This window comes from Boleophthalmus pectinirostris, unplaced genomic scaffold (genome assembly GCF_026225935.1).
Source record: "Boleophthalmus pectinirostris isolate CB_2022bp ecotype Guang Dong unplaced genomic scaffold, ASM2622593v1 HiC_scaffold_17, whole genome shotgun sequence".
Classification (NCBI taxonomy): Eukaryota; Metazoa; Chordata; class Actinopteri; order Gobiiformes; family Gobiidae; genus Boleophthalmus; species Boleophthalmus pectinirostris.
Window position 1 is genome coordinate 1,853,459 of NW_026571115.1, and position 11,459 is coordinate 1,864,917.

The 11,459-nt window shown below is 35.2% G+C and overlaps 1 protein-coding gene across 1 annotated transcript; it reads right to left on the reverse strand.

The window, feature by feature from the left end:
• Positions 1-8,406: 8,406 nt before the first annotated feature.
• Positions 8,407-10,967, reverse strand: LOC110173956 (putative Dol-P-Glc:Glc(2)Man(9)GlcNAc(2)-PP-Dol alpha-1,2-glucosyltransferase). The gene has a single exon (XM_055153016.1). It carries the CDS (start codon positions 10,614-10,616, stop codon positions 9,687-9,689), a length of 930 nt encoding a protein of 309 aa, XP_055008991.1. The 5' UTR covers positions 10,617-10,967; the 3' UTR covers positions 8,407-9,686.
• Positions 10,968-11,459: the final 492 nt, after the last annotated feature.

The following is an 11,459-nucleotide window of genomic DNA, read 5'->3' on the forward strand; positions in this document are numbered from 1 at the left end:
AAATGTAGGGCCCTATTTTCAGCAGAGCCGCAGGTCCAAGTTCAGACGAATCAATGTGTCAAATCAAAAACCCAAATACATAAACATATAATGAGAAACCCACTCGATACAAAGCTGCAGTCTGTTTCCCTTGCACTTGGCGTTAACCCTTATAAATAAAACAACAACTCGATCGCGGGCTCCACCTCATATACCTTTTCTGTATTGATTGACCATTTGAAAACTCCCAGAAGGCCGATCTCACCGCTCTTCGGCGTCTCATTGGCTGGCTGCGCGGTGCCATGGCAACCACAGGGCGAAGAAAATGCAAAGGCAAATCAATTAGAAAAGCATTTTATTCCCCAAAGAAATGGCTGGTCAGCGAGAACGTGATAGAGAGTTCAATAAAGAGCAATGACCAAGGCTGGGCTCTGCATACATGTGGAATTTTTAGGTCAAGGTAGATTTTGTTATGAGAAACGAGCTGTGAGTAAATAACGCTGGAGTTTGTTTGCCGAAGCTTGGAGGTGTAAAGAAGTTATTTCTGGATGTGAAATCTAAAAACACCTCTATAAAATTAAACAAGTCAAAGCTACAGTACAAATATAATGTATAAGCAGCTCTTAGAGAAAAGTAAGTTTGCTGTGTGCTGTTTGCAAACAATAAGAGAACATTTTATTGTCTGATAATCAGGGAGTACACGTTACATGCTAGTTGTTGTTAAGGTTTATCGTCATGGCAAAACTCTGCTCTGGTCCAAATTAAGGCTGGGTATCATTAAGAAGTTGCCGATACGATACATACCTCGATACATAGGCCACGATACGATGCATACAGTGCACTTTAGATTCGATACGATATATTTCAACTTGATTCAATATGGTTCAATAAAAAAATAAAGGCTAAATCTTGTGCAAAGTTGGTTTGAAACACAAACATCTAATCATCAAAATAGTGAATATGTCAAATGTTTCCTATCTCCCCCTGAACAAGCAACAAAACAAAACTGTAGTGCTGTAACAAAATAATTTAGTAAAATATACCAGAAAAATACTCAAGGCGATATATCGATACAGCAGTTCACGATATAGATACTGTATCATCACATTAAACGATACTATATATCAATATTTTGATATTTTTGTACATCCCTAGACCAAATAAAGTTAAAGAATGTTTATTCTTTGAGTGGGTAGTAACAATTTACAGTTTTGAATACTGTAGATTTCTTCCAAATGTGTCCAAGCAAGACCCTTTTTATCAGTCTGACGGTGAAAGTATTGAACATGTCTTTGTAGAATGTCCCCGATTACATAGATTTTGGCCAGACTTGCAAATTATTTAACTGGAATATTAGGCAAAAAGGTTACAATATCAAAATTTCAAATAGTGCTTATATTTGATAACTCTAAATTTCTCCCTGATGAAATCTATCTAATCAATTTAATTATTACACTACAAACAAAATACAACATTCACAAAATGAAGTGGAGTGAAAAACTACCCCCTTGTCATAATTTTAAGGAAACAGCTTTAAAAATGTGTTTACACTCCATTAGGGGTGTAAAAATAACCAAAATATCGTGATATCGTATCGTCAAAAGTCTTTCAATAATATCGTGGGCCATCACAATATATCAAATCACAAGTTCTTTTGCTTAAATTCATTGTTATAGTGCAGCAATAGCTAAAAAAACAGAGGGAACTACATTGACCATGATCCTTTGCTCTGTTTTGGTGCAAACTACATGAAGAAATAGCAGTTCTAAGCACTTTAAAATCATAGTTCTTTGAATTAAATCTTGTCAAGGCATTTTAAGAAGAAAAAGCAGCATATTCACAATGTTGTTAATCTCCACAAAATATCGCAATAAATATTGTACCGTGAGATGTATATCGTGAAAATATCGTACCATGAGATTTGGATATTGTTACATCCCTATGCTCTATTGGAAATTTAAAACTGAAAAATAAGAAATTAGTTAAAACAATTGTACTTATAAATGTGACGTAGCAGACCCCTAATGTATTATATTGTATTGTATTGCCCTGTACTTTTTGTATTTTTTTAACAAACATTTACTTTATATATTTGTAATGTATTTTTGAATTAAAAACCTCTATTCTGGTCTTTGAGATTTGAGAAAACCCCTTAAAATATTGTGGTGGTGAATAATTAGGATGCTCTGAATGCATAAGCTAAGTGAGGAATAACTTTGGACCACCACACACTAATTTAAAAAGGGCTAGTTCTGTTTTTCACATTTTTACCACAGTAAAAAAGAAGTAACAGGTACAGCACCTTTACAAATGCCTTACTCCAGGTTTACCACTCAATTGTTCTAAAAGTTCAAACTAACAAAGACACTACCATTCGATAACCTTGATTCCATTTTAATGCTGTTTGGGTGTCTGAAGCTGCACTTCCTCCGAGAGCATTCCTCTGGCTGAATTTATACTGTAGTCTTGGTAGAAACTGTCAAATAATAACTGTGAGGAAGTGAACAGTTATTGTTACAACTGGTATTGATTTCATTTTTAACTGTTAAATACTGAAGGCATTCATAGAAAAAGTCTGTGTTCAGGTAAAAGTTTCCCACCAATACAATGTTCCAAAGAAGTAAAATATGACTAAAGACTCCAGATCACACCTTGCACGGTTCACTTATTGAATATTGAGCTTGTTGATGTTATGATCAGTTGGTAGAACGCGATATTGTAGCTACATGTGATGATTTGCACCTTAATTTGACTGAAAAAAATGTTTCCTCAGTAATCGATCTTGAGTCGGTCACAATGTAGAGACATATTGTTGCACTTTGTAGTTTTTTTGGTTTTTTTTACATTGATGCACATCCCTGCCATCTCAATATATACTAATAATTAAGATAATATTATATCATTATATTTGATATATATTTGACTGTCACAATTTAATACATGTGTGACTCAGTACATACATCTAGCGTACTCCAGGGTTGAAGGGGCAGTTTGGAATTTTGGACTCATTTCCTAGTGAGCCAGAGTGTTGGAGACATGTGGAGACACTTTAAAAAAAAAAAAAATTCCATCCAGTCCTTCTATTTGCAGAGGTTTCTGGTGCTAGGCTAGTGCATGTCAATGGCCGTAGTTAGCGTGCAACTAAAAACAGTCTTACCCACTCCACAAAACACCCGAAGCAAAACAATTATTACGCCAGACTGTCTATGTGAATGTCTGTGTTGATAGAATAATTTCAGAATTAAAAACGACCTTGTATTTGAAGGATTTATGTCTGAGCAGCAGCAGTGAGTTGTACTTCCTGATAGAAAGTATGGAAGCGGCAGACTGATGTATGAGAAATAGTCCCTCAACACGTGACGATTCATGGAAGGTTAGTATTATTTCAAACATTATTCTATCAACACAGACATTCACATCAACAGTATCGTGTCATAATTGTTTTGCTTTGGGTGTTTTTGTGGAGTGGGTAAGATTATTTTTAGTGGCAGGCTAACTATATGGCCATTGACATGCACTAGCCTAGCACCAGCGACCTCTGCAAATACAAGGACTGGATGGAATTTTTTTTTAAAGTGTCTCCACACGTCTCCAACACTCTGGCTCACAAGAAATTGAGGCCCTATGTCCAAAATTCCAAACTGTCCCTTTAAGCTTGCACGTTCGAGAAAATGGCTCCGTAAAAACCTAGCCCTTACTACATCCTGACAGAACACAACAGAAGACTAGTGTTTTAATATAAATGTATTACTATATTGGAAAAGGGACAATTTGGCTGATTTGAACACATTTTCGCTGACCCCTGCTTTTGTTATTGATAATTACGATGAAACTTTTATTTCTGTTCTTCTCAAGCATAAATACATATTGAAATTATATCAAATTATTGAGTTAGGTGAAAACTGTATTATAGCGTCCCTAGTTAATACAAATAGCAATGTCAAAGAAGGATAAAAATGGAGTAATATGTGTATTCAAGTGGTACCAACATGGGTCCCTGAGGTGCTCCGTTTTACATTTGAAATCTGTATATTTGGTTCATGTTTGTTGTTAAAGCCAGTGCAAAACAACACACCGCTTTGTGAGTATCATCTTTGTCAGAACTCAAATTCCGAAGTGTGTGCATGTTTTGTTTTTATTCAACATTTAGCAATCTCAAATAATCCAGAAAAGTAATATATAAGTGGTACCAACATGGGTCCCTGAGGTGCTCCGTTTTTTACATTGGAATATGCATATTCTGTTTATGTTTGTTGTTAAAGCCTGTATAAAACATAGAGCTTCTAGAACTCAAATTCAGTTGTGTGTGTTTATTTATTTATTTTTTTAACTCACACCCAATTCTCACAATAAGGCGCAGAATGTAATGGGGGACGAACAAAATTATACGAGCACTTAAGTGCCTCTTTCAAACCTCTTAAAGGATGATCGTTTTGATGGTTCTTGACTGGTATACGAAAACTGCTTAGTCTGGCTGCTGCCGATATTTTTCAGTGAAATTTCTGTATGCTAATCTGATCATGAATGGATACTTTTGTCGTGTTACGACCCTAAGTGTTTAGACAACAACGTAGGCGCCTATAGTGTCACTTGAACTTCATACATGTAAGAGTGTACATAAGCGAGTCGTTACTGTATCCATCACTTATGTCTGAGTTCAAGTTCATTGTTCAAACTTGGTGTTCAATTATATTTTCTTTTAAGTTCAGGTTGTTCATAATATTATAATATTTTTGTAAAAGAAAGAGTTCATCAATTAAAAAAGATTTCTGTAATATATTTGCATTTCTCTGCACAAATATTTGAACTTATTGCTATTTTTGGGGTATATACAGTATGCCATGAGTTTTCTGATCTGGCCACTTTGGGATCAAAGTAGGTTGGATACGGCCCCCGGACTAAAATGAGTTTAACACCCCTGGTCTAAACAAAAGGCACTTCCAATAAAGCGTTCTGGTGTAAACAGGCACTCAAAAGTATTCTGAAAATATACTATAAATATAATAGTATGCATATTTAGCAGCGATGGGAAGAATACTTTGAAAATGCATTTAGTCACAAAATACTAAATACCCAAATTATGTATATGTATTTTATCACTTTGTCCAATCAGAGTACTATATTCAGAATACTTTAAATACTAGAGTTGCATTTAAATTATAATTTAAATGCACAACATAGGATTAGCTCAATATTTGTTTCACTGTTTGTTAGGTATTTATGTTATGCAAAAAATATATATAGAAAAAAAAATCTGACTTGCATGCACCACAAGAGGAGTGTTTTATATTTTTCATATTAATTAAGTGCAGTTTGAAGTCTAAACTGAGTGATCAAGTACCACCATGTATTATTTTTGATTTTTCAAAAATGTAGTATTCTGAATGCCACCAAATCAGAAAGTACCTGTAACGGACTTCAGTTACCCGAAATCAGAATTCATTTACTTACCATCACTATATTGAGTTACTTCCATTGGTGAGGTTTAATGTGAGTTTAATGTGAGTTAGTGAGTTTTGGATGGAGACGTCTCTGAGCTCATGTGGACCATCTGCACAGAGACACGGGCCACACCAGAATACCAGTCTGCTCATTTGTTCTGGCTCAGTTGCTGGCACTTGCACTATTTTGGAGAGTTTGATTTCTTTCATTAATTGTGAAGCTCAGATCTTTTCAATATTTGGCAACTTTTGTACAGAATAAAGTTAGCAGTTTGTTTTGTTTTTCTCTGTATCTTGGGTCTTGGGATTGTGGCTGATGCTAAAACATGAAATAGATTTGCAGGTTCAGTGCTGAGATGTATTTGGCAAATATCAATGCATAAAAAATCAGACAGAGAAAATGTAGAGATGGTGAAGCAAGATGTTTTGTATCCAGGGCTCACAGTTTTGTGTTACACCCAAATGGTCCTCTTTACTTGCAGAAAAGTAGCAGAGTGGTTAGCTTTCTCACCTCTGAACAAGAAGGCACATATTTGACCCCTTGTATAAAACCACCATGCTTTGTAATGTGCAGAGACATCTTTTTAATATTTAAAAAGTGTAATTTTTTTTTTAAATTATTATTCTTTTGTCTTTAATAAATCCTAGAGACATTTCTGTCTCTCAGCAAATCAGCATCTCAGTAATTAAATATATCCTCAAGCAACAACAGCTCATGTCCATGCCACCACCACTCCCATGGAACTTGCAAAAATACACATACTATATTATTTTCTTTCTACATCTAATAAATTATGAATCTCCTCCCAAGCACAGAAATTCAATTAAGTATCCCAGTGTAATTATTTGCTTCTTTGACTCCAGGTTAAAATGACAATGGTTGTGATTATCCTTGGAGACCTTTGTTGAAATACTGTTGGCAGTTATGGGCTTCGAACTGTTTCCATAGAAATTAAGCAATGAGAATAGACTTCACATTGTTTTCAGTGTAAATTAATAGAGTGCACATAGGTTTGTTTTTAATGGGAAAACTTAAGATATTATGAACCTACATCATGTCATAATATTTGCAGGTATGCGTCAGTATCACATATCTTTCCTTGTATAAATGTATAAATAGCAATAACAGAATATAACCCACACCTTTATGATGTCTTTGTGTTGTTTTTGCCAGCACACATTGTCTTCTATCTTCTTTTTCCGGGCTAATTATTTTCCCTCCTTAAACTTAGATAACTGTGAAATAATTAGACGATAAGCACTGATTGCGTTCTTAAACCTGTCTCTTCCTCCTGTCTCTGTGATGCCATCAATGGCTTAGAAAAACAAATGCTGCTTTCAAATTAATTGCTCGAAGCATCCTAAGATGCACAAACAGAAAGGCACACAGGAAGGCTTTGTTTTTGTGGAAGTCATGTCATCACAGCAGGAAGCAATGAGAAAAACATGCAGTAATTAGAGAAGCAGTCAGACACACTGAGGCCTGGGGATACTGGTTTAAACTTAAGCCTGTTCTGCGATCCAGGCAAATACTTAATTAAAATGAGCAAATGTAAGAAATGTTTGGAGAGAAAAGAAATGGGGTGGATGTCAACTGGCTTTTGTCACACTGAAACTAGATGAATATTGTGCTAATTTTTTGGAAACAATCTAAATAAATATGATATATTTTGTGTTTGTGAATCAGAAGAAATGTATTGAGGTGTAGTTAAAAGGAGGCCTAGCCATATAAAATAATAATGCATTAGTCTTAAAAAAGCACTTCTTCAGACTCACAAAATTGCTTTACAATTTCATGAACTACTATTGTGGCCATCAGCCCCTTTGATCACCACCGACACTGACACACATCATATTAATGCATGGAAATGTTGCTAGAGTGTCTTGCCTAAGGACACAACAACTGTTTTTGGCACTGGCGCCCCTCAGTGGTCTCCCATCCAACTACTAAGTCAGATTAGGCTTGTTTACAAAGCAAAGATATATCTATACTGTTGTTTAAGATGACATTGTGTTTGGCTTGTGTGGATGGAAATGCATACAGTAGGACTGGGGCTGTAGGCGTTTGGTTTGCTGGAGCAATTGTTTAACTTTATAAGACCAACTTTGTAAGACTCTGCCAAGCACTTGCAAATCTTGAATAAATTAAACTCTAAATAAACCTTTTTCACCCCAAGGAAGAAATAAAGTTCACATTTGCTTTAGACTTTAGACTTCTGAATTGTATAATATTGTTATCTCTGCACTGGTTTATTTTTTCAGTTGCTTTTTATTAAACACCAGTTCGCTCTTAAACTATTATTGCTAATAAGAAAAATACCTGAGATATGATTTGCTTTAGAATTGTCTTTGGTTGTCCCTGATGTATACATGAAAACTACACAGTGACCAGAAAGAATTTCATTAGCACTATTTCTTTTATAATACTGCTTGTTTTATTCAGTTTTAAACTGTAAATCATGTATTTTGCACAGACTTTTTGTTCTGTGAAACACATCAAATTACTTAATGTACAAATAAAGTTACTTTGCCTAATGTTAATCACAGTTATGGACATATTAAAACCCTGCCATAAAAGGTCAGCAAAGGCCAACATTATTAAAGCATAGCCTCTTAGTACCGTTTAGTCTTGTCATGAATCATCTGCAGAAGATATCATCTGAATACAAAGTAGGAGTTTTTTAGATGTTAAAAACTCACAGCATATTGAGTAATCACAACTTTGATTTCATAAGCTCCTCAAATACTCCTCTCAAACCTAAAAGCAAAAAATTGAGAAAGAAAAATCCTCTCTCTAAACCCACTTTAGACTTTCGGGAATGAAAGATGAAATTTCCACATTCTTTTATTCAGTGCCAAAAAGCTCAGTTTTGTTTTGTTGATTGACAGTTGAATTGATACAAATTAAGATAAAGAGCTCCTCCTAGTGGCTGACTAGAGATACCCACAAAACAAAAACAAAACAAAAAAATCAGATAAAAAGGCACTTTGTACAAAATCTATTCAATTTATTATTGCAGGGAAACAAAACAAGACAGATTTACAGTGGGTCCAATGAAAAGTGGAACATATTTAGGAAATACTCAATGGGCACTCATCAGACATAACCAAAAATCTACAGAATCTACAGGAAAGAAAGTACAGTAAGTGCATTGCCATCCCACTCCCAGTTTGTAGTAAACACAAGCGATATAACTTTAAGAATTATGCATTTAAAATGATTGATCAATGTTCCAAAGAAAATGAAATGCGGCCACTCACAAATATAAAAACCCAGTGGACAAGACAGATAACATATGTTCACATCACGTATGGATCACAGTGCACAAAGCAAAAAAATACATCAAATAACATGAAAAAAGCGTTGCCCTTGGTAACCATTTCACATATGATGCTCAATGATCATCACATTTTATAATCATAATTACAAAAAAAGCATAATACAAAATAGACAATATGGCTATGTCTTCTCATTTGGTCGTTTGGCTTTATACATTTGTGGTACAGCCATATTTTACAAAGCAACAGTATTCTTTATGAACATTCTGTGGATTTAGGATTTAAAGTGTTGAACAATGTTGTAAACAGACCCTTGCATTGTTTTAAATGTTGTTGTTACATTAGATATTTACAGTTCTGTCCATAAACACAACGGCCATTCAGGGGTAATAAGTAAAATGTGTGCTTTCAAATTTGATGTTTTTTCTTTCTCCATCATGTCTTAAAGATGCACCAATGCTTTTGGTAGAGAGCATGCCATCTTATGTTTCCATATGGATTGTATTATTGTGCCAGGAATGTTCCACAGTACAGAATTAAATTTATCCATCTCCATAGAGACAAGCAGAAGATGCCACCACCACACCAAGTTAGGAGTCATCTTTATGATGAGTTGATGCCGCTTACTTAAAAACATGTTTTTAGTTGAGTAAGATGAGTAAGTAACAAAAATACAAATGGTAGCGAAACCCCAACTGGAAAAGTTACATAGTGCACCTTTAACAAGTCTGTAAACCCACTAGTATAAGGCATAGACTGTATATATTTTTCTTTATACAGTCTATGGTAGAAAGTGAAAAATAATGTGTGTGTAATTCATGTTCCCATGGTAATTATACCTGATTGATGCATGTAATGAAACATGCACAAATTCTGGCCTATTTGTGATGTAAAGAAAAAAAAACAGCTGCTTTGCCCAATTTTACCTCTTTTTGCAGAAAACTGAAAATTTGTTAAATCTTAGCAGAGATCTTCATCACACTGCATTCACCACATAAACCTCTGTTTGACATTACTGTCTGGCCATTGAAACGTCTTACTAATAAAAATATAAATGGTTGCCACATTCACCACAGTGTACAGAAGAAACTCTATGATTAGTCTAGGGAGAGATGGGAGTGGCATATGCAAGCGGTACATCAAATATGGAATGATAAAGTACCTGAATTCAAGCAGTTTTTGGGGAATGGTAGCAGCCATAATACATACCAGTAACGCTAAGATCCAAAACAGTGACCTATACTTAACTGAGTCCAAAAAACTCCAACCAGCAAAAACATAAGCTGGAACCAGGAGATATCGGACCAATTCATGCCTCTGGAAAACTTTCTTCCAAACATAGAAAGGGTAATGTCGATTGTCTGCCAAAAGGTACTTGTGGATAAAAGTGAACTTCCAAACAAGAAGCAATATGAGAGCTGTCACAACCAGAAAGAAAAATGGCTGCCTTTTCAACCCTTGAAGAAATCGCACAACACGATAGTAGCAAACTGTGAGGGGTAGGGCAAAGAACAGAGTAAAAGAGAAAAAATAGAATAATTGTGGGAAGTTAAGGCAAGCTTCATGACTTGTTCTATCACCAACTACTATGCCATCATTTAGGAATATGAAAAGGAGGAATCCAATAGCTACAAGAACATAAGGCCACACTAAGAGTAATACAGACTTGATATGCGCAGGGTTAGTCACAAACTCCAATGTGAAAGTCAGTACTTTTTTCACTCCGCTAAAATTCAGAGGAACTTGTGATTTCAGCTCATCTTTCTTCTTGGTGTGCTCCACCCTCCAGGTTTCATCCATTTTGGCAGCAACTAAAGATCCAGCACAAAAAGCCACCCAGATGATGTTGGTTTGGCGGAAGAGTATGGCACAAATGCCCAGGAGTGCCGAGGCCTTGTGACAACCATACAGTGTCATAAGGTATGTGAAGAGGATGAAGAAAGTAGATCCGGCGTCTGTGTAGTATAAGAAATTGAAGAAGTACAGCACTGGGAATGTGGAGAGAGAAAGAGCGGAGAGGATGCGACGTGAGGCTGTGCGACTCTGAAAAACACAGAGCGGAGTGAGAGTGAGCTATTAAATGCTAATAGCTTTTCAGTTGCTATTCAGTGGTTCATTTTGTTTATTTTTTAATAGAGGAGGCATTTCAACCTTTGACCTAAAACTTTTCTAAATTCAATTAAAGCAAGTTTTCATACTACAAAATCAACGTGCAAATGCAGATTATTTACTGTTTTTATAGCAGTATTTTCAAACAGCAAAACCAATTTGCAATTAAAATCTCTCCTTGAGAAAATCCACTCAACTATATCGGTTTTAATAATAATAATAATAATAATAATAATAATAATAATAAACTTTTCAAAATGGAGATGTCCGTTTTGTAAATTAAATTTTCAGTAATGAAAATGCCTGAGTGAATATGTTAGACCTAAATTAGTCACTGTCACTAATGGAAATTGTAAACTGGCACGTAAAGCATAATGTTTATAATTTAATGCTTTGCAATTTATATCCTAAAGATATCCCTATTGTGCTGGTGTGCTACATCTTTCATTAATTGACAAATGGACTCAGAATTAATGTGACATAAACATTTGGTTTGCTTTAGCTATAGACTATTATCACGCTTCCGGGTTTTGTGGGCGGGGTTTATCTACTTTGTGCACTTCCACTTCCGGCGCAACAACAACAATGGCTCAAACGATGTCTAGAAGTCACTGCTCTTTTTAAATTATGAAATAATCAGTAGGATCAATG

What these genes read in the sequence shown, in the direction of transcription:
- LOC110173956 (XM_055153016.1), bottom strand. Translation starts at nt 10,616, where the DNA reads ATGACACTGTATGGTTGTCACAAGGCCTCGGCACTCCTGGGCATTTGT.